This window comes from Ylistrum balloti, unplaced genomic scaffold (assembly GCF_031769215.1).
Source record: "Ylistrum balloti isolate Yb309-2 unplaced genomic scaffold, AGI_CSIRO_Ybal_v1 Utg369730, whole genome shotgun sequence".
In the NCBI taxonomy this organism is placed as follows: Eukaryota; Metazoa; Mollusca; class Bivalvia; order Pectinida; family Pectinidae; genus Ylistrum; species Ylistrum balloti.
Window position 1 is genome coordinate 840,347 of NW_026781945.1, and position 25,264 is coordinate 865,610.

The 25,264-nt window shown below is 33.3% G+C and overlaps 1 protein-coding gene across 1 annotated transcript; it reads right to left on the reverse strand.

The window, feature by feature from the left end:
- Positions 1-4,926: 4,926 nt before the first annotated feature.
- LOC132565682 (protein saal1-like) lies at positions 4,927-14,464 on the reverse strand. Its single transcript, XM_060230378.1, has 12 exons — positions 14,387-14,464; positions 12,822-12,973; positions 12,279-12,389; positions 11,525-11,608; positions 11,186-11,265; positions 10,554-10,613; positions 10,019-10,134; positions 9,455-9,578; positions 8,407-8,489; positions 7,708-7,875; positions 6,565-6,920; positions 4,927-5,635 (listed from the first exon to the last, which is right to left on the reverse strand). The coding sequence occupies exons 1-12, from the start codon at positions 14,394-14,396 to the stop codon at positions 5,363-5,365; spliced, it is 1,617 nt and encodes a 538-aa protein (XP_060086361.1). The 5' UTR covers positions 14,397-14,464; the 3' UTR covers positions 4,927-5,362.
- Between the last annotated feature and the right edge of the window lie 10,800 nt (positions 14,465-25,264).

Consider the following 25,264-nt stretch of genomic DNA (forward strand, 5'->3'; position numbering starts at 1 on the left):
GTAGAAGAATCTGTCATGTCCTTGATTGCCGACTCTAGTGGGCATATTATCTATCAACGCATGATCAATATAGTTTAAAGTGAAATTAAAGCACTTCGCAAGGTGTTAATGACCTGTGTTGATAATCTCTTCGATGAATTCAGATTCGTGTGAAATAGACAAGACTGTCAAGAAAGGGGCACAGCTCCATCTTCCAACAGACAATTGGCATACCTATGTGAACCAGCTGCGCCCTTCTGTTAGCCAACTCGTTCTTGATTTCAGAAGAGGCTGAATTTATTGAAGAGCTAATCAAAACAGGTCATAATAACCTTGCAAATTCGTTTAATTTTGCCTTCAGATCTATTGATCACGTCTTGTCTTTAAATAACAAGAAATTCATTGATTACGTCCATCGTATAGATACGACAGACTCTTCTACATCAGCTGCTTGTCTCGATGTTTTACTACAACGAAACCAACATGGGCAGCTTTCCATAAAGCTGTATGTTAAACGTGATGATTTCAATTTCCCTATTGTGAATTTTTCCATTTCTGGAAAGCAACATCCCTGAACCTCCAACCTATGGTATTTACATGTCACAGTTGATTCGATATTCAAGGGCCTGTTTCCAGTATCACGATTTTCGTGCAAGAAGTAGTCAACTGACTGACAAACTCGTAACAGAAGGGTTCAAAAGATGCGGGTTGGTGAAAATTATGGGGAAGCTTTATGGTCGCCATAGTAATCTCATTGAGAAATGTTCTATTTCCTAGTGCGACATGAAGCTGGACGTGTTTGATGCTCGTTGGTTTGCCTGTTGGTTCCGTTGTTGTATATCTTACACTACTTACTTGAACTGACAAAAGTTAGGGCAGGTGTCGTCGATGAAGCAGAAGACGCTTACTCTTCCGGAACACCTGATCTTATTCTTGTACTTTTTTCAGGAGTCTTCGTGTTCATATTTTGTAATAATTTTTGGAATTTGAGTTTGAATTATGATGCCATGTTGGTGTTTTCTTGATGTTTTTCGTACATTAAAAACGACTAGAATTATACTATAATATACACATCAAAATTAATAAGATTATAATCTCCGTTCTTCACGGTACAAATTACTTTTACAGAACATTTGAAAATTATTTTGTTTAGACTGTTCTGAAACGCTTGTGAACGTGAATGTGATGAATTTGTTAAATAAAATATGGTACATTGATGGACGATAAAATAATTTTATAACGTAAAGATGCTTAGGCAAGTATACGTGGGTTATTATTTTGCGCTTTTTCTGTACGTTACAAATTCAATATTTTTTTAAATATCACATTCATGTTCACAATAACATGTATCCTGAAGAGCTGATTTATCCACTTTAAACAGTTAGAAAACGTATCATATTTAACCCGTATCTTATTGACATATCCATGTAAACACCGAAAAAATCAAAGTTTGGCAAAAATTGAAATGTACTTATATTGTAGATTTCTAGAAAGTGCCAAGTCCTCGGAGGGAGGGGCTGTATGAGGTGTTTAATTATTTGGCTCCACTGTATCTGCTTCTACAGTTGTATTGAAAAGTATTCTGTGTTTACCGTTCTTAGTAATATGAAGTCATAGTAAGTTTTAAAGAACCATGAACTTTTTACTAACTTAAGTTCATAATTTGGAGTCTAACAAAAGGCACAGAGGCTTTAACGGTCATCTGACGACAAAAACTTTCAGGAGGGCGAAGGGTTGTTTTTCTACTTTGAATGAAATCTTACGAAGAAGCTGATTCCATGACATTTTGGTGAGGCCTCCCTGGCTGCTGTATCTAAGTTTAGACAAAGTAAAAAAATAACAACACTGTTGGCTAACTATCCTTAACATTCTGAACAATTTTAGCTCAATGGCACCAAGGGAACAGGAGAAGAAGTTTAAAATATGTTTTTCAAAATGGCGGCTATGGCTGCCATCATGGATTTCAGACATACCCGAAAGATAACAATACTTGGTCAGGACCATCTCAGGATTATTTCAGGATCATTCATTCCCACTGGTGGAACTTGAGAAGTTTGAAATGTCAAAAGTTTATACACGTCGCACGACACGCACGATGGACAGTGTACGATGGACAGCGCACGACAGACAAAACATAATGGTTATAAAATTCACACTATGGCTGGATGTATAGTAATACTTTAACTTATTCTTATTTTAGCATCTTTGTTACTGAAAATATTGTGCTGAAATATAATTTAGCTAACTGCACTCTCTGTATAATGTTTGTTTAACTATCATCATGCAGACACAAATTCACCATTGCACTTATTTGCCAAAAAAAATAAAGCACCAAATTTGCTCTTTAGAGTATCTACTGCTTTCAACATTGCAGATTAAAACAAAAACAAACCAAACTTTACATTTTTTTAATTTTTATTTGGCTTATGTCATGTTCTTTTTAACAAATATGTCATCAACAAATATTTCTGATATTCACAAAGTGAACTCGAATGAAGCTGCTTGAAGTTGCTTTTTTCCTTTCTGTCAATTACAATTTTGACAGAGCTTGTGTATATGTATCATACCAATTAATCAGTTTACTAAATAGAAACGGTAAAAAGATCTACTGAAACACATTTAGAAAAGCAAACTTGAGACATGCCTGTTTATCACAAAAAATATTGAAAACTAATTATCCCTATGGAACAAGGTCTGTGACAACATTCTTGTTGCCATATATACATTATGGTCAAATATTGTGGTACTCCTAACACCCTGTGGGTGTAATGTCACCTCTCGATTTGCTTAAGCTACATAATCATATGCAAAATGGCAGATATACACAAGCTGCACTTGTTGAGATGATTAATATTTAGCTGGTCAGTTGGATAATGTGATCCACTAAGTTAGTCTGTAAACAAATAAAACATGTACTGTCTCATATTTAATTGTATTCTTGTAAACAAACTGATTCAGATGATTTTTGGTCCAAAATGTTTTCTAGATGATGGACGTTCACTGATTTTCCACAAAAATTTGAAATATCTGAACATCACAATTTCATTGTTTTGTTTCTTACATTTTTATGAACATACAAGATTTTAACAAACAAGTGGTCTGACAGGCATGTATTCTTACATATATTACAAAATGTAAATTTGCAAACACGTCTCTTATTTGTGATCTACAAAGTGAAATGCTGACAAATCCATCAAAATTGATTTGACAGATAAAATCTTAACATATAAATTTATAAGTCGTCTGACAGGCTTGTATTCTTACATGGTATTCAAACATACAAATTTACAAACACAGCTCTAATCTGTGATCTGTAAATCACCATCAAATCTATCAAAATTTAATTGATAACAAGAAAGCTAGTAGAGCCCACAAACGTTTTGGTTGATGAAGCTGGATGCCCCAGCCAGCTTCAGATCCTTACTACCACACATGTACTTTAAACCCCTCAGTTTAAAGGATATCTAGAAGTAGTTACTAGAGAGTACAGACCTGAAAACAGATACGACTAATATAATCACAGTGTATTTATCACTTACAGGAATAACTGAAAGTGGAGACTTTACTCCTGGACATAAACATTTACAGTGGTATCAAGATATTTAGGTGGTGTTCAGTTATACAAATACTCCAATCATGTCCTGTTTGTGGTGGACACAAAGGAGGGGGGATTTGTTTGTAAAAGCCAACAATATGGTGTTACTTGTCTCATAAAAAGCATGGTTGAAAGTGAATTTGAAGTGTTACTGGACTGTCTCAAAATGTACTGGTGTCACAAACATATAAGTTTGGATACCTAAATGTTTCTGAAAAATGGAATTGGAATTCACATTTAGTTGCAAAAACCACCGACTAAAGAGTCATCAACACCATTCTATCCACTCTTGTAAATTATGATCGAGTTACAAAACCAGTTTGGTTTTACAGTGGAATAATATGGTTTCTGCAAGGTTGTTTATGCCCCCATTTTCATTCAAGGGATATAGCGCCCAAATTAAAAAATTTCTGGCTGGTCTGTACCTTTAAAAACCTGTTCTTATGACTTTTAAACCTACTGTTACCAAAGGACTATTGAGTAAATACATATGTGTGTATGCTGTTCACTAAATTTCTGCTCGGGTTACAATTTTATCAAGTCATTAGGTTTATTTTCTGTTGATTTATGATTTACTCAAATATTTGATTCTGTTCAACTTTTAACAAGCAAACCTGCTGTGATGCAATCAAGGCCTTGCAAATGTTCATTAATAGATCTAGCTAGAACTTAAAAAGAATTTCTACAAATTATATTTCATATGTTTGTTTAAAAGATAAATTGAAGTGTACTGTTTATAAGAACACAAGGGTTCCTCAGAAATGTATGTGTCGCCTGCATAAAGTGTCACGGTCACCCAGAAATCAAACTGGATGTGCAACGTTCAACCATAAAGTTTTGATACCAAATTTCATTTCTGTAAGTTGAAGCATAAAGGAAAAACTGTGCAAAGCAATATCCCTGAGAAATTTTCTAAGTTCAATGGGGCATAACTCTGCCAAGAAGCGTTACAGACAGCCAGGAATTTTACTTAATCTGTACCCTTCCAACAAGAAGCCATATACCAAATTTCATTTCAATAACTCAAAGAATAACCCAAAAAGGTCCAGAAAACAATATTTCCAGTGAATTTTCTATGTTCAAAGGAGCATAATTCTGCCAAGAAGGGTTACAGAGAGCCAGGAATCTAACTTAATCTGTACCCTTCCAACTAGAAGCCATATACTAAATTTCATTTTGATAACTCAAAGCATAATCGAAAAAAGTCCGGAAAACTTTTATACGGACGCTGCCAACGCATGACGACGGACAAAGTGATCCCTTAGTGTAGACGTCTGGATATAGAGATGTTCAATTTTATTTACAGATAAGCTCATTATATGTCTACAAAGGGAAATAATTAAATTGCCAAGATATAGCTATCAACTCTGACAAATGTTTAAAAATTTATATACGTAAGTATATATATTAAAACATAAGAACACCCCATGTATATAAATCCTACTCTATATTTCACTGATAAATACATTTTGATATCAGATAAGAAAGTTACAGACTATCAAGGGCCAAACAGTATGTCTGACCTTATATATTACACATGTACTAGACAGATGCCAGTGATGAGGCAGATCAGAGAGAAGGGGCATAACTCTCATAATTGGTTTCTGGCAGGACTGTTGAGAAAATAGTCTTTAATTCTGGACAGACAGATAGAAAGATAAACAAATATGAAACCCTTAAAAAATATTTACTTAATTCAAATGGAAAGTAGAAAGAAAACTAAATGTTTTCTTCCTTAAAGATCTTTTTTGTTTAATTTCTTCTCTCTTTATTAATGGCTATGAATCATTACTGGCTGTATGAGTCTTGTAGTGAGCCTGAGTCACTTCTAGTTCTGTCCAAGTTTCTCCCTGATAAGACATCATCAATGATACGAGTCAGTCTCTCCTGCTTGTGGCTGTTTGCCACCTCAGACAACCACTCCAAAGCACAGAAAGTTTTATTTGACATCTCTTTCATGATATATATCAGATATTTAAGACGAACTCTGCTGCATGAAGAGTTCAGGTATACTAAGATGTTCTGTACTGTGAGGTCTTCTTGTTCAGCAAGGGCACAAAGCTGAAAAGAATAGAAGAAACACGTAGGATTAGTTATAGTCTGACATCACACTAGTCTCCATCACAAGTCTATCTTCCATATTTCTATACCAGCATATATATGATAATTTTTGTGTTACCAACTGACCTATATTTGAATTTGCTGAAGGGTTAGTTCTTTGTTACTTTTTAATTGTGTCATTGTTTCTTGCGTATTTTTGAATTTGTCATCAGTTTCTGAATACAAATCCACCGTGTCATTAGTTCTTGACTTCCTTGTGTACTTTTTGAATGTGTCATCAATTAATTATGGCTACATACAGCCTAAAGATGAAGATACATAAACATATCATCGAAGGTATTTTACAGAAATACATTTGTTCAAAATTTGAATGATGTAGAAAATACACAAATCAAACTCTATTGCTAATTATACATTCAACCAATGACAATGGAGCCATTCAAAACTTTTCTTTGCAGAGAGAAAGAAATGCTTTATGAAGGGAAGTAACTCCAGGGAAAAACAGCTTTGAAGTCAGTGGAACTCTCCTTGGTGATTATACAATGTAACAAGTACAGTGGTTCACTACAAACTAGGGCTTTCATGCATTCCTCACCTTCATTTTGAAATATGTGCATGAAAGTCTTTAGTAGACTCCATAAGACAGCTGGTATTGATAGATCATAAGCATCTTAGCAAAACTTGCAAACTAGTTTTTCCTGAGTTGTAACAGGAAAAAACCAACAAAAGACATTTCATGTTTACTGTCACCTATAAACCAGCAATCTTAGGCACACAATACCTCGACACAGCCAAACCCTCCCTTATCACTAACAATGTATCATAGCCCAAAAGTACCAAGGCCTGATAAAAAACAGAAAGCCTAATGACCAACATTATAGATATCAACTTTGGGAATAACTTCAAAGTCTTATTAAACTCTTACATACCACATCGTAGAGGAATCCTTTGACAATGTTATACAGCATAGAAAGTTTCGCAGTGAAAGCCTCACTGTCCTTTGAAGCAGAGTCATTTCTGTACAATGATGACAGAGGTTTCAGATTGGTTTCTTGGGATCCCCCTGCATCACTACAGGAATCCCCACATGTTGTTTTATTGTCACCATTTTGGTGTAAGTTTTGCGAGATATCTAGTCCATCTGTTTTAGTTTGTAATGAAGTCGATGAGGAGGAGTTCTGAGAATTTTCCGAAGAATCATGAGATGAAGAATATGACCTTGACATTAGCACTAATGGTGACAATGCTTCAAGTATTTTGACAAAAATTCTTATCAAATTTTCACCTGAAATAAAAGATAAAACAAGGGATGTATTTTCTTCTTTCTGTTCTCTTTAAAAACACAAATCTTAGCAACTGCATTATTTCTTGCATGAAAAAAGTTCTTTTACACTTCTAACATAATTTAATCACAGCATCAAAATTTAATGTTAAAAATTGTCAGATTATAGTCTAGGGTCAAATCTATATCAACTGGTCAGTCACTGAGACTATGAAAAAGACAGACTTTCCAATCCAATACCAGTATTCCAATAAATCTCTTATAAAATCAATTACCACACAAACTTCTCCTGAAACTATAAGTTGTTACAAAAGACTATATCAATAAAATATAAGTAACTGAAGAGTAACTACTCCAAAAGTTCCCAAAGATAGTCAATTTGACAAAAAATGAAATTGCTTTATTTATGAAATGATTTTATTTTTCAACCATTATGAAAAAAGCTTTAAGCTTTCCTTAATCCTAAAGAATTTTTTGGCCTAGATTGAAGTGCATGAATAGTCTTAAATTCGTTTGACAGACCTCTGGTCACTGTGTTAAGGAACCATGTTTAAAACTCCAGAATAGCAGTCATTTTCATGTTAACAAACATGTAATTAAGAGTCCACAATAAGACACCAATATGTACTATGTGTGATATATTTCAAAAGCCATGTTCATGGGCTTTTTACTTGATTAACACAAAATAAATCGGTCAACATCTAATTATAATGTACTAACATTCATCCATTTATGTGGAAACTTCTTCAAAAATGCTAACAAATGAAAATTAAACCAATAGGAATCTTACTTGAGATGAGTTTGTCATGGACAGAATCATCTGAGAGGAAGAGAATGTTGAGTACAGACAAGGTGGATGCAACACATGCTTCTCGTCCGTCCAGACCAACGATCTCGTCCTCACAAAGCACACCTAAGTATTTCATTAGTGGCACCTCTAGACCAGCACTACATGTAACTAAAACAAAAAAAGATTGTTTTCAATCATCTTTCAAATATATGTTATTTACAACAATGACAAGAATTTTTTAAACTCATTCTAGATTCAAGCATAAAGTATGCAATATCTTCCTCATTTCTGATAGAAAATATCAATTTATTTCGCAACAAAACCAATTTTAAAAACATTGTTTAAGATATTCAATAAATGTATACATTTCTGAGGTTTGAAATTATGAACATACACAATGCTTATCTCTCCAGTGGATTTTTTTCTTAGTTGGCAAATGTGAAATTTACAAGAACAATTTTCAGGACATGTAAAGCATACAGAATCTACAAATTTTGTATGTGCTTGTAATTGACATTACAACCAGCTTGCTGGACCTATACATTCTCTTAAAGTATGATGGAACTGGAAGTTAGTTAAAGACAGTTCTGATTCTTATATATATAATAATTCTCAGTGTGAAGCTGTCATAACTACATTCTCTTTAGTACAGTGAAGTTTTAAGCAACAAGTAGGTAAATATGTGACATGACAACATACCTAATGTTTCGACTCCTTTCTCTGTTGTGGAAAACATCTGAAATATGTGGAAGTAGATCTCCAAAGCATCACTATGATGACATCTGTCATTGAAGAAAAACATATGTATCATAACTGTCCTGTATTAAGCCCAGGTACCAATAAAGAAATTCTACATCAAAGTCAGAGGTTGGACTTGCTTTTTCTTAGTGAGGTGGGTGTATATCCAGGGGGTGGGCTTATTGACACATACTGGGTATACACTGTAAAATGTAACAGCAAAACCCACAAATACAAGCATTAACTCATTCTAGTTGAATTTATTCAAACATAGCAACAAATACAAACAAAGAAGATGAGTTTGAGCAAAATGAATGACCCTGCCAGCGACGGATGAGAAATTTAATTGTTTTGGACTTTGTTACAGTGTAACACAAAAGTAGGAATTAACTATGAATTGTAAATAAAAGATTCTATATCTTTGGTATACATTTTTCTGTAATCTATATTAAGACTTCCAAATGGCGTTAGGCAAGGCTCTCTGATTTCGGTCGATCTATTTTATGTACCATGTAAATGTCAATTAAAATTCTTCAAGTGAAATGGCCATCACTAAAGAAACAAGGCGGCAACTATGTGCTCCCCAAAACATTTTCAGGGAGCATTAAAAAAAAATGGCCATAAACAAATCATAACCTCACCTGAGATATTATCATTATACAACTACATCACAAATTACAGCTCTATATCTGTAGCTGTTAAACAGTAATGGAGTCCAAACAGAATCATGATGTAAATGATGATCAAGGGTAACAAAACAAGGGTGACAAAGAAATAACGTGGGCATCATAAAGTCATTCACAGGTTACAACCAAATCAAACTCTGACTATACCGTATTTATTCTGTAAAAAATCAACATGTTACTTCTGAATTAAGGTCAGGGGGTGGGCTTGTTATGCAGCAATGATACAGAATTTGTTAATAAGTTAACTGATATGAATGTACTTTGATATAACCAGGCATGGTTCAATCAAATAGATACAAACAATTATTTTTGTGCAGCCTTACCCTATTTGTTTGATAGCCTCCATCAGTGCCGTGATTAACCGAGAGGTTGCCCAAGCATCACACAAATCCTCTCTCTGGTCCAGCAAGATGTCGATCACCTCCCCAGCATTCTTCAGTAAGTCACCTAACATTATACGATCAAAATTACATGGGTCAGCTCATCACAGGAGTCTGTATATTAAGCCAATGTTATCTTAGTGTATGCAGGGAATATACTGATAATTTTTTGTTTTTGACAATTTATATCAAACACAAGTTTTTGAATATTGACAATTTTATATGTTTGTTTGTTTACTGGGATTTATTGCCCCCTAAACAGCAAGAGGCATTTTGTGAGAGGGTCTCTTTGTAGTAGCTGGTGGCTACCTTACAGTACATCATGCTGGAGGCACCAGGCATCACATGCTTTCCTGGGCAATTGGGGTAAAAGTGGACATGAAACAGAAAAATATCTCTTGTATTCTTAAGCCTTTTAACAATGTATTTTTCATACACAAAAGAATTCTTTTTCTAAAACAGAAACAACAAAACTTTCAAAAAACTTGAGAAAGGCCAGAGACTTACAATTTGTTGAGCTGCTGAGGATGAATATCAGATTGTCAAGAATTTCCTCTGATTCTGATACTGCTGATATCCAGGGCCCACTTGTGGAGGACTTGGATAAACTTGTGTACAGCAATCTGGAAAATAAACCCATTGTTAATACACAGAAATTTACAATCATACTGGTGTTTTTATGACATGTGATCATCACAAAACCCACAGATAGAAATTTTATAATCAAAGTGCCAAACTATTTTTTTTCATGGGAATGAAATTATCACTAATTCTGTAATAATCAAGAGTATTTCTGTGAAACTTAATCTAAGCTTTGTCCTTGTAAATGCATTATATGAAAGTTGACCAATCTATCTTGGTTTACCATGTTTCAATAATAAATAGGGAGACACCTATAAAAGCGTAGTACGACTGCTTCTATCATAAATTTGTCTCAACTTCTAACTTACCTTAAGCTAAATTAGGCAAGAAATTACATGTTTTATACAAAGTTTCTCCTGAATTGGACATACAATGTAAAATCTTAGACAGTAGTTCTAACCTTGTAGTTTCCACTAAAGTCGGTGGGTCTCTGTTTTCAAGCAGCATGATAATCAGATTTCTGTTAAAAAAAAAATAATAAAAATCAACTGACACTTTATTGGAGCTTTCGTCTTCTTTTTTTTATTTCATCTTTTAACAAGCTCCTTGCATTTTTGTCAAAATGGGAAATAATTAGCTGAAACATTATACTCCATTCTTTTTTTCAACAATGGGTCTATATCAATCACCTATTATGATTCTTGTAACATTAATGGGGTATTTAGTGAAAGAAAATGCCAAAGAGTTTTTAAAAAAGAACAAAAAAACAAAAAACAAAACAGGATTGTGTTTACTTTATCAAAGTACTGTAATTATCATTCTCATTCTCCCATTTAACCAAGTATAAGCCTAGGGCTCTCATAGAGCAAATGTACTGAAAATGGACATTAGTAGGGGATGGACATATCTTCTATGCCAAAGGGAAATTTTAGCCACCATCTTTGATTAAAATATGGAAGATGATCATCAAATCTACTTCTTACTTGGGGCGTGGGCTCATTTTTTGACAAAATTTTTTTTATTGGATATCAACATAACTGGAGAGCTTATCTTCAAATATTGGCTTATTTCTGCAGTATTATGGTGACTTACATAAGTTGTGTATTTTCGGCCATCACTTGGCTGATTTCTTCATCACAAGCCATGTTGCCTAGGATACCAACACATATTTCCTGTAACAATAAACCTCAGCATTGACACACATTTCTGTATACTAAAAAGTTCACAATGGAAAGGGAATCATTCGTTGTATTTGTCTGCAAGTTTCTTTTTCTATCGTGTAAAAATGAACATCACTGATATAGCACATGAACCCCAAGTGAAGATTGTTTAATTATATGAAGGTTATATCAAATGTGTTACGGTAATTGAATTTTCTTAAATCCAGTTAAACTTGAGAACCTTATGATCATATATTATAAGTGTTATTACCGTAACTCTTGGTGCTTTTGACTTTCCAATGACACTGATTAGAATGTCTATCGCTTTGAATTCTTGCAAGAATCTTGCAACATCCTGCAATGCATAAAAAGAAAAAGATAAACAAAATTTCCCACACTAAACACTGCAGTGAAATGTACAACAGGAAAAATACATCTGATTTAACGTTCTAACAGTATTTGCTTCAATTCAATTATGATAAATGTTACTTCAGATTCAGCAAGTCAAAACTATATTCTATGACATTGCAGATGGAATTCATCAGTTTGGTGTATATACTGTATAGATACAAATTTCCATGCGAGTTCTATTATCACTGGATTTGGGTTTACTCTGGAATCCAAAAATCAAAATGATATGCAGATGAAACTTAACTGATTTTAGTAGTAGTAGAATTCATGAGCAAAATTATCCAAGAAATTAAGTTCCAACGAAAATGCAAATTTTTTCTTAAATCACGAAAAACTGAAAATTTATGCTTTTACAGTAAACAAAATATGAGAACATCTTTATCTTTAGCACAAACAAAATATGAGAACATCTTTATCTTTAGCACAAACAAAATATGAGAACATCTTTATCTTTAGCACAAACAAAATATGAGAACATCTTTATCTTTAGCACAAACAAAATATGAGAACATCTTTATCTTTAGCACAAACAGCAATTGCAAACAGTTTTCAAATCTCTGATAGCACTAAAGATCAACATCTCAAATTACACTCTATTAAATACAATCCAATACCATATTCATGGAGATATCCCACAGTTTGCAGAGCTCATTTTGTAATTCCTCGTCTACATCCAATCCAAATGTGACATCCTCATCCCCCGACTCAGGTTCTTTATCAACCTCCTACCAAAACAACAGTATACAAAATCAAAATTATGTTTCATTATGTAATATTTAATTCATGAAGTCCCAGTCCTATCCTCTCTAATAGATAGATTATCAATACCTTAAACTTATTAATTAGAAGTTCTAACACTTCAAATTATCTAGTCAAGAGATCTAATGACACTTAATTCATGGTCATTAGAAACAGCATCAGGTTAATTACCCTGACTACAAATTCTCAAAAAAAAAAAAAAAAAAAACGAAAGGAAAAAAAAATCAATTCATCTCTATTGCTATTGAGTAGAATTTTACCCCCTCTTCCTTCCCAACAAAAAAAATTGAAAGTATACGATGAAGTTTCATAAAACTGAGTTTGGATCATTAAAAGTCTGTAAACAGGATCATAAAATATCCTAAGAAAAGTAAGCAGAGACAAACAGAATTGTTTACCTCTATAAGCTTCATTAGAGTAGAGAAAAGCCAGTGTTTGCTGAAGGTAGTGTTACTGATAGAATCTGCCTCCAGCAAATCAGTGTTACTGCGTAGTTCTGGGGGTGGAGATGGGTTACGGGTACGCTCCGGAGAATCAACATGGCCAACATCTGAAAGATTTATAGATATATCTATTATATATATTTACCATTGTATGGCAGTAAATGACACAGTGCACCCTTACAAAAGTCAGCTGTATACTACCATTCCATGAAATGCCAACATTGCAATATAGGCAAGAATATAATGTACACATACACTTCCCCACCTTACTCTGTTTATATCTATAAGCCACGCTTCCTCTAGTCACATGCCTATGTTCTTGTTGCTTCTTCCACATGCAGAGAGATTTAGACAGCAACGTAAACAACAGCATTTCACTTTCTCTGTCCACTTCTTTTGTACAATCATTGGAGTCATTATTTTTGTAAGTGAAATTAGGCTTAGAGAATCCGTTTGTTTGTTTTATTGTTGTTGTTGTTCCTTTTTTATTGTAATAGTATAAAACATAACTTTGGAGAAATCCTGATAAGTCATTATCATCCAAATACAGGATAAGGTATATAAACTTATATTTGTTCTAAACTTTGAAACATAACATTGGTTATCACCTTGTAGATGAAAACAATCAGGCACGCATATGGAAATGACAATTAATTCTCACAATCATCAATAAGACATTTGAATTCTGCCCCAGATATGGCTCACATACTTCTCTCATTTTTTTATATTAACAGCGCTGGAGTTCTGATGTCCTTCACCTCCCAAACTAATTTTGAAAGGCTATTACATTAAAAAAAATCACATGACTGTTAATGTAATCTCTGTATTCAGTGAAGTTTATGTTAGCTAGCCAGGCTGTATCACTCTACACAATCTGTGATGTATAATGTGCATATGATGTTTGGAATTCTACTTATGACAAGTCAAAGTAAGAATAAGAAAAAGTTGCTATCTATAGTTACTGGTAAATCAATTTATGGTATGAATGTGATTTTTTCTTCAATGGCATTTTTTATCATTTAACCAGAGTAATACTTTCTAAACGTGAATGTTCACAATACCGATTCTGTAAACCTTGTTCAGATTGTCTGAAAGAAGTACACCACCTGAAAATACTGTGTAGTTCGCATGGAAATCTCACAAGTTATCATCCCTGAAAATTTATAAATAACCATAAACTATTTATTGATATCCATAAGTGATTTATAATTCATTAATGGATATCCAAATTTAGGTAGTAATCTTTTGCCACTTTGCTATGATTGAAGTGGACAACAAATAATTTACAGCAATTATAAGTTGGCTGATGGCCCCTTGAAAACAATTGTGGCTTACTTATGAGGAATCGTGATTTTGCTTTGCTCATTACTGACGAGCGGACGCAATCCAAGTCTGGGACTCATGTATGCTTATCGACAACTCGGACGGAAAATCAACAACGGAAAATTCGGGCCGAATTGTCTCTTTAACATGCACGAGGCGACGTACACATATATCTAATCGCTGAAACAAAAACATACCGTCAGCCATCTTGCTTTGACGTTATTATTTCAAGTAAAATGTGACTGGAGGTACGCATCAAGACATCATACTTCGAAGGAACATTCAATGCTTCTTGGGCAGCAAAACACTCCAACACTTCCCGCTAACCCACTGACCTGTGGGGGTATCCCTACAGTGTTCTCGATTTTGATTGGTTAGAGACGGGGATTCCGGATGTTGATAAAAACTTCGATCTGGCACTCTGGACATATCAATAAAAGAGTAGTCTTGTTTGTATAAGGACACCTAAATAATGTTATGAACTGAGGTTGTCGCTCATAACATATTGCACGAAATGCATTCCACGTATGGTTAACTATTACATTGTTACTATGATCAAATTTACTTGACATGAAGTATATATCGGACTGTTCCGGATTCTGAATGCTACACTAATATTAGTATAAACCAATATGGCAGCCTCTATGGTTAGAACGTGCGGTTTCCGACTGAATAATAGTATTGAAATATTTAGCCGTGTGTTTTGTGAACCAGACTACCAACGTCGCATTTCTAGACACTTCGTTTCACAAGAACAGTATAGTGATTCTGTAAAAATCAAAAGGAAACATATCGCGGAGAAAGTGTGGACGGATAACGATTTTGAAGTCCATAACAGGATTTGCGGATTGCTGCTTGGAAAAAAAGGAAAAGCGCTGAAGAAATTTATATTTGAAACTGGGATTAAGTTTAATGTGCAAACGACGGATGATGGCTATATTTTAGTATCCGGGAAAAATGCCGAAGTGGTGAAGAAAGCAGTGGGAATAATTACGCCACATATCAACAAAATTAAACGAGAAGTACAGAATTCTATATGTGAAAAACTATTTATAGACGAAGACGAAGCTATTCGTTACAAAATTACTGGTCAGTTGATCGGTAGAAACGGACAAAATATTGACAGGATAAGAGCAGACATTGGGATTGAATTCAAGGTGGTAACACTTTATGATGGTCATTTACTCGTCTATGGGACTGATGATGGAGCGGTAAAGTGCGCAAAAGAAAGATTGACACTGGAAATACAAGAAATAAGAAATGGTATTTGTGAATATTAGGCTTATTTGAATTAAACTCTGACAAACATTTATAGGAAACTTTGTTACTGGCGGATCTTCATTCAGAAAACAATCCATAGATATATTAAATGTTTTCATACAATCAAGAATCCCCATGTTATTACATCTCTCATACTGCTTATTTGTTTTTGAGAACATCTATAATTTTCCAAAGTTCCTTTTGGTGTTAGTAAAGTTCCAGATAAGTATTTAGATTTTGAAACATTTTCAGGCGCATATAGCTGCCCAAATATAATGGGCCAATAAATGACCCCATGGCTGTGAACTTTATATTAAGATAGAAAGACCTTGAAAACCTACTTTTAAGCTATGTGAGTCTGTTTTAATATTTGTGACTTCATCAATCATGCATCTATACTAGTAAAACACACACAACAAACTTGTATTTATTTGGATCAATGTCCAGTACCAATATTGGACTATACAATTGACATTGCTTGCTAGACTCTATCTTAACAACATTGTCCAAAGCACACAAGAATTGAAAGCTAAACTATACATATTCACTGATGCTACCTCTCTTTACACCACTGTTGATTTTTCTTTAATCAATGCTTAAATTCTTAATTGTTACCTTAATCAAATTCTTCAATGATTGCAAAGGCAGCAACTCTACATTTTACCTCTTCTAAAACTGAAACCCGCCTAATTAACAGAAAATTAGGACCATTAACCTACATTTGTAGAAGTAAAAAAAATCATAACTATAATGAAGACAAAAGTGTTCCACAAAGTATGCATGGAATTAGCACATGCTTCACACAGTACAGTTTTAATGTCCAACTTCAGAATTTTGTTGCAACCAAGGGCATATATGGTATTTCATAAACACATCTTGTTCTTTCCAGAAATGGTCACTAAAATGAGCACATCAGTTATCCAAAACTGAGATTTTTCCTAAAATAAACATCCTGCATAAGTTAAAATTCTCAATGAACATATCCTAATTCAACACATATACATGTCCTAGAGTTTGGGACTGCCATACTAAAGCTCAATATGAGTTATTAGAAGATGTATATTTAGAAGCAGCTCACAGTCACAGGTGGTACTAGAAATACATGTAGATTTAAAATGTATATTTAAACAGGCAGACTTCCTCTAAAGAAAAGATGTAAACAACGCAAGGTTATTTTTTTCCACAAACAACCCCCCCCCCCTTCAAAAAAAGAAAAAAATACCAACATGTCTACGTAATCATAATTCAAACTCACATTCAATAAAGCTAAGGCAAGTGGGAACAAAAGAAAGATTTACTTGGAGACTCCTGAGAAAGTACAGGGAGAATAAGACCAGGTGTTACGGAAGATAGAGTGTCTTCTGCTTCATTGACAACATCCGTCGTACAAATCTTGGTCAACCAAAATAAGTAATGTCACATTCTCAGATGAGAATAAGGTATACAACAATGAACTAAAAGGCAAACTAACGTGCTTCAAATGTGTCCACTTTCCTATCACTCAAAGAAATAGAATATTTCTCAATGAGATCAGTCTGATGACCATCAAACTTCCGCATGATTTTCCTCAACCTGCACTTCATGCACAGAAATGATAATGATCCACGGTCTGGTTCCTAATGTAATCAAAACTATCGTGATTCTCATATGGGCTAGTATTTTCGTCCAAAAGCTTGTCATATGAATGCTTTCTGATATGTCGTCGGTATCTTCTTGCTAGACCTTGTTAAGAACAACCCTTCAATTTATAAATTTTAAATCAGCTCACACAATTTCAATTTTCTGCTTTAGTGGCACTAGATTGTGTCAAATACATCATGCTAAATTAAGAATGAAGTGTATAGTTCCTTTAAATTTTATCTGTGCTGGAAAAATCTTATTGATAGTCCTCTGTGTTCTTCTACGGAAGCAGATGAAACCAACAAACATTATTTATTTCATTGTGTTTTCCCCAACTTTGATTACAAATCACTCATTAAATCACAACAGATTTCCTTTTGTTAATCAGAAATGATAAGCTTACAGATGGAAGTACTTCCTGTTTTTGTAAGTCCTCACTAATCTTAAAGATTTGACCAATTTCTTTTCATTACACACCTGCCTGATTTACCTTTTCCTTTTCACATTTGTACAAATTTCCATAACATGTACACCTCTTGAATTGTTTTTTTTAAAACAAACAATTTTGGTCTGGCATAGTTGAAATATAACTTGATATTGATAGAGTGATGTAAAAGCATGTGGAGAAATTCCAAATCTTCATTTTTGTGACAAACTAATGTTTCTGAAAAAATGAAGAACCTTCTCCCAGTGTTCCATCATACTGCTTTTGTAAAACATTAAAATGACTGCTTTCTTCAAAATAATATCTGTTGTTTTGCCTCTTCATAAACAATGTTCACAGCAAAGGAAGACAAGAACAGATCATTAATTTCAAATGTTTAGTATTCAAATGGCAACGACGATATACAATACTGTAAACAAGTGAATGAGTTTGTAAAAAATTGATTGAATAGAGATAGCTCATAAAATTAAGTGCCCTTCATAAATCTATCTAATATAACCTAGAAAAGGTGTATAAACTGTATCACATAATTTTGTATGGAGTAAATAATAAAATTCAATTTAATGGAGCATTTTCATAAAAAATTGAAAATGCCTTTCTATCATAATGTAAATTATAGTTTAGTAAATGTAAACTGCATTACATTATCATGTATGGAGGTAAAATACCACAGAGCATTAAACAGAGATAAGTAATGCTGGATGATGGATAAACAGAGGTTTGTGAAAATAGATGCCATACAAACAATTTCTGAAAACTTATTTATAATGGACAGTAAACAATATTCAATAAAACGTTAATACTCTTTATAAAAGGTATTGTTACAAACATTGTTAAGATTAATAAGATATTGTTTTTCAAAGCATTTCTAAAAAAGTAAGAATTTTATAATACAAAGTATACAGATGATATTCTCAAGGTTTAAATTTGGTATGAAAATTTTTAATGGCAATATCTTTACATGTATGAATGATCATTTTTGAAGATTTGAAAAATGAAAATAATTTCTAAGGTGTCCATTGTTTTAACTCGGTATTTAAAAGTAACTAGTAAGATAGTTTTCATGATATGGATTAGAGACAAAATTTTGAAAATAGATTTCAGTAAAATCTTTGATAATTATCAGAATTTTATGAAACTTGTGTGTTATCTTCAAATCAATGACTGAACGAGAACATGAAATATAAGTTTAAAAGTGAAAACAAAAAGTTAAAACCAGATGGAAATGTCTGGCCAATAATTTGGGAGCATAAAAATCCTAATTACCATACAATATTTCTTATCTACTGAAACACAAATAACAGAAATACGATAGTCCATGTTGATATGGGAGTAGTTGAAAATGCGATACTGATGTGTCAGTTAATTTTCTGTAAATATGGACATTATTTTTGGTTGCTTACATAACTCTGGTGGTGCCAGGTACTTTTCCCTTCGTCCATTCATCATTTCATTACAGTTAACAGGTGATGGGCATGGTAAGAGTAAACGTGACTTCCAGTGTCCTTTTTGAAAGAATCATATTTCAATACTATTATTTCATGTATAAATTTTGAAATACAGCAAGTTTTTAAATTATGACTGACTTTCATCTGATTGCATTTTGAAAGTGTATTGAAGTTTTATTGAATTCAGTAGGTTTATGCCAATGTTTCCGATGTATATCATATTCCTTATAAATCATATTCTAAAAGTGATAAACGCTACAAACACGTTTCCCTACTTTTGTGTCATTCATTGTGCCTCAACTTCCTTTGTTATCATCCCTGTCCCATCCATACCCAGTGTTTTAAGGTAGGCCTATACTTTCATCAGATCACAGAGAAACACAAAATGGCGATGTTTGTAATTAATATTAAAAAATACTCTTTTTCTCATGAGTTCCTGTATACACGACCATTCCCTTCATCATCACCCTGTCCGCAATGCACAGTGCCGATTGAAAATAGTCGGTAGCCAAAGGAGTTAAGTCTACTGTGTCTGCCATTTCAAAGATCTCATGGGAAACACCTGGCATAAAATAAATATTTTTCAAGCTGCAGACCACGTCGGATTTATGCTGACACACCTGTCAATCTACAAAAGCATTCCCTTACCTGTCATATTTGCGCGCTTCAAAAACTTCTTAGCTATGGGTTGCTATATGCAAACAATGATGACGTAACAATAGACTACACAGGTTTATTTAGTCACACTCGACAAGACTATTGATTACACACTCGAACAAAGATCTGTATTTAAGCGTCTGGATGAACGAGACGAGAAAATATACAGCATAATTTCCAGATACTTTATCAATGCTTGCTTGTAATAAACATGTATAAGTGATAGCCTACCATCTAATGACAAATCAAATCGCCATATGTCCGTAGTTCGTCCGTCCGTCCAAAAAATTGTTATTGATATTTCTTGAGAAGTACTAGATGGATCTTCCTCAAATTTCTCCTTGGTCCCTAGTTGTGCACTTTGATTTTGGAACTGACCAGAAAAACAAAATGGCTGACAGGTGGCCATCATTGATTTTGAGGGCAAGTTTGCTATTGCCATTTCTTGAGAACTACAACATAGATTTTCCACAAATTTCGTGTGTAGGCTTCCCTTGATCCCTAGTTGTGCCCGTTTTATTTGGTTCTGATCGGTAAAGGGAAATTGCCAACAGGCGGCCATCTTGGATTTTGACTTTGAAAAATTGTTATTACTATCTTTTTTTAGGAATACTGCATAGATCTTTCTCAAATTTCATGTACAGGCTCCTCTTGGTCCCTTCTTGCGCCTGTATGATTTTGGGACTGATTGGAAAAACAAAATGGCTGACAGTCATCTTGGATTTTGCATAGTAAAGATTGTTATCCCTATTTTTCAAGAAGTACTGAATGGATCTCTCTCAAATTTTTCATACATATGTTCCCTTTGGTCTCTACTTGTGCCCGTTTGATTTTGGAACTGATCAGAAGAAACAAAATGGCTTCCAGATGACCATATTGGATTTGGCAGGTAAAGAATTCATCTATTTCTGCAGATGAATTTTCAAATTTCTTATCATAAGAGCAAAAACAAAGAAGAGGAAAGAAGGGAAAAATTCCAACTTTCAGAGAGCAACAAAACAAATCAAACAATGGTGGGTGCCAAGATCCTTCTGGGACCTCTTGTTTCATAACTATGGTGTATCAACAAAGGAAAGCATTGCGATAACATGTATATATAAGTTAGTCAGCAGGGTAACAGAAAATAATTATTCACACCGTTATTGGTGAGATAAAGGGGCTATAACCTTCAGGAAAGGCTATTAAGTTACAAACACAAGGAGTGAAACTATTGCATTTATAATGATAAAACAACACAGTTAATCAAGGAATGAGTCTTTTTTAATGGAATGTTTTACAGAATGGCTGGTCATAATCCTGGTTCAACACCAAAGTTTCTTTGAATTAATATATGTATGTGTAGCTGATATCATAGATATAAATCCCCTTGGATATATTTAGTCTAAATCAAACGCAAGAATACACAGGTACATATGTATATTACCAATAACCAATTAACATTAATTCTGAAAATAAACCTGGTTACCTAAACCATTACTGAAAGTACAGGATTATACAATCAAAAAATAGTAAACAAAATTATCTAAGTATGAGTATAGCAGGACTGTAAAAATAAACATTCATGAAATGTTCATCACTTACTTAATGACTTTAAAGTTGATTGTCTTGATACACAATTGATCTAATTTATACTTTGATACTATGCATTTACTTTACACAAATCTTCGTCTTAACTTATTGAATATCTTTCTCTGTTTTTAGTTTTGTTTCCTGTCACTATTCTGTTAGAAACTGCACAACATGATAATGGTGTCTTTTCACAGCCTGTTCATCTTCCCCATGATGCCTCTAGGAGGTCCAATCTTGAATGAGGTTATAGATCACAATCAACTGAGTGAATCTCATAAAGGATTTCTATACTAATACACTAATACATTTACAGTCAAGACATATTTTATGTACTTTAAGTACAGTTAACATACAGAAGGAAACATGTATTTCCTCCATCATCTTTAACATACAAGTTTATGAAGTTTGCCTTAACAATGATTTGATTATCCTAGATATGATGTAAATTAATCCAAAGGCAACAAAGAATGAAGTCAATATCTTATTACAGCTAGCAAAGCTGTATTTCCAATAAATATAGTTATAGCAATACCATTTTCTTAAGAAAAGAGAAAAAAAAGGGAATCGCGAATCATCCTAACACAAAAACACTAATTTAATTCAAATTCTATTATTACGTTGCAAAAACCAAAAATAAAACTAAAGATACATACAGAGACAATTTCTTCCAAAAACGAATTCACGATTCTATTGGATTTCTGACAGACCTGAGAAAAATCATATCTATTTGCTATCTGTTGTATTGCATCACCACTTGGAACTAAATCAAACTTTGACACATGTTATGAGTAATAGACACGTCACTAGCAATAATTTAAGAAACAATTATAAAGTATGATTCAGACAATTATGTACATAATTATATCACATGGCACTTTATTACACCCACTATACAAACCCGCAGCACTCATCTAGAAAATTCTAACATTACATAATACATTACATAATATAACACTACAAAACAAATGTAGGACATTAAATCAGTCCAATAAATCTCGTAACTCAATTTAATCAAATAACTGTCCCTACTCTGAGGAGTAAACTAATTTTCTCAACTCTGGCAAGTGAAATTAAACTGTGTCAAATAGCTCTCCCAATTCTGATAAGTTAATTCTCCTCTCTTTTAATATGAGTAGAAATAAAAATCCCAATTCTGAGGAGTTAAAATCCCTTCATTGAAGATGAGTAGAAATAATTCTCCTAATTCTGATGAGTCAAAACCATTCTTTAAGACAAGTAAAAATAACTCTCCAAAATCTGATGAGTTAATTCCCCTCTCCTTTGATATGAGCTAATTCTGATGAGTTAAAACCCCCTTCTTCCAAAAAGAGTTGAAATAACTCTCCCAGATCTGATGAGTTAATGCCCCTCTCCTTTGATATGAGCTAATTCTGATGAGTTAAAACCCCCTTCTTCCAAAAAGAGTTGAAATAACTTCTAATTCTGATGAGTTGAATTGCCTTCCTATAAGAGGTGGAAGATTAACTCTACCAATTCCAACTCAAAAGATGGAAGTATAAAAATATGTACCTCCTACCAGTTGAAATGAATTTAACTTTCTAGCAACTTAGGATGAGTGGTTATTCTTCTCAGCCTTGAAGAGTTGAATAACTCTCATTATGGTTAAACAACTGGTCCTGATATATAAGAATATTATTTCTATCTTCAAAACTCAAACTTTCTCCTTGCTGCTGATTCAGAAACTTCACAAACAGAAATAAGGAAAGAAAACAAATGGGAAAACATTGTATAAATACACTAATAAAGTGTAAATATAAGTAAAAAATGTTTAAACAATTTGTGTTCAAATTAAACATAAACTTAATCCATAATACCAACTGCTAAAATAGTCAAATAAATGTGAAAACATATGTTCTAGAAATAAAACAGCTACAAACAATTATTTTCAACCTTGTATCCTCATCAACACTTCTGTTTGTTCATAAACTCCACATACAAGCATACATCATACATTTTGTATTTTCAATTTCAAGTACAATGCAAAATAGATTTCTATCTTAGAATTCATATACATAAATATACCCAAATTCAGTTTCAACCACAAGACACAAATATATCAAAGTACATGTGTACTCCAAACAGACAACATGTACAAACATTCAGCTACTTTTAATCTGGTACACAATGCCAGAATTATCACATGTTACATCTGCTACAAATGTTTTATATACCATCATTTATCATAATATATGTACAAATATCTAATTTAACTTTTTTATTTCAATGTTGAGCATAAAATGTATATCTACACATACAAAACTATCATACTTTTGCATGTTATCAGCAGTCTTGTCACTAAATATTTTGCCTGGAACTTAAAAACAATCGACTGATGTAAATAAGAATATGTTAGCTATATTTATTGCAATACTTAATACAGAGTCACCAACTCAAAGGGATAACTAGAAAATGTCTTCCAGACATGAATTCCCCTGCTCATATGCAAACAAGAACCGGATCACATGTAGAAATTAATGTTGTGATACTATGCATCAAATCTGTCGAGATGTTCGCATGATAAGACATTGATTTGGAATGGGACGGGACTTGATGCAATGTAACTGGATACTATGAGTCGGACGGACAAGGGAAACATGATATGCTTCCTACCAAATGACTGGAGGCTTGAAATCACATTATTTTGTAAACGAGGGTAAAAGGATGTTTGCATTGAGTAAAATGCCTTTTTTTCAAATTTCAGATTTGGAATAAAGCAATCACATTTGTATGAGTTCAAACTATAGTTCATATATTATATTCTATGCCCTTTGTGATTTTGGTTCAATTTTTAGGTATTGATTTCAATATTTCCAATTCTGATCTAAAACGTAAGATATCAGGGAAATGAAGCCTGTATATGGACTTGACAAGACATGGTCATTTTGCCAGTAAAATACAGGTGAGTTAGCAGCACTGACAATATACCTTTAAACAAAACTCTATTCTGAAAAGCAAGCTGCCAACTCCCAGAACAAAATGGGTACATGTAAATTTGTATGTGCGGAAGTGAGGACAGCATTTATCATAAGTACATTTTCAAAAGGACTCTCCAGACAGCACTACCAACTACCTATGTCATATGTGAATCCCACAGTTTTGTTTTTTTGAGAGATCACTTCACATAAAAATATAGGTTCAAAATAAAGATTGGTAATAGAATTAGAGTGAGACTGGTGATTCAAAATAATTATAAAAACAATGTAATTACAGTATAAAGGATATTTTTGTCCACAAAATAATGAAGACCTTTTGTGTCTGAAATCTCTAGTTTCTCCATTGATCTTTTTGGACACTTTGACAAATTCTGATTTTAGGAAAGTCATTTTGACCTCTTGAGAACATTTTACATGTATACATTGTTCGACACAGTAGCTAAGTAAATGTTGTTATATTTAAAAATGTAGGAAAATAATAACTGCTATTTCAGTAAAACATCAAACTGACCCCAGGACCCCAAAAATAATCATTTCTATCTATGGTTCGGTTTCCTGCCTATAGATAGCAAATTGTTCATTAAATTGTATGTGTAGTGTCTGTAAACAAAACATAGGTATTTGGGGGTGGGAATGATATTTTACTGGAATAACCCTAACAAACAGCTCTGAATAATCACACACATCATAAAACAGTCTATCTCATTTTAACCTGCTAAAACAGTCAAATGATGACGAATGATTCATTAATCATGGCTCTGAATAATCACTAACAACATATATCAGTCTATAGTGTAGAAATGGTCACTTCTAAACATGTCCTGTAACAGCCCCAAATAATCATTCATATAACGCCATGGTTTCATGAAAAAATTACTGTACTTTTTTCAGAAGTTGCAATTTCAACTATGATTATCTTTGGAAGACACCAAACAGGAAAACATATTGTTTATTAATCTATAAATAAATACATTTGTTAATGTTTGCAGTAATTTTGTTGATGTTGATTACATTCTAAAACCTGTTGTCTTACTGAATAAATAAACCATCACAAACAAAACATTACAAAAAAAATCAGCCAATATATTTGATCAATTACAATAATGACACTTACCCAGTTAA

Bases quoted from the DNA above. Each gene is read 5' to 3' on its own strand.
- LOC132565682 (XM_060230378.1), bottom strand. The intron at 11,266-11,524 runs GTAATAACACTT...TTATTGTTACAG, and splicing joins CAAAAGCACCAAGAGTTACG to GAAATATGTGTTGGTATCCT. The intron at 7,876-8,406 runs GTATGTTGTCAT...TTTTTGTTTTAG, and splicing joins GAAAGGAGTCGAAACATTAG to TTACATGTAGTGCTGGTCTA.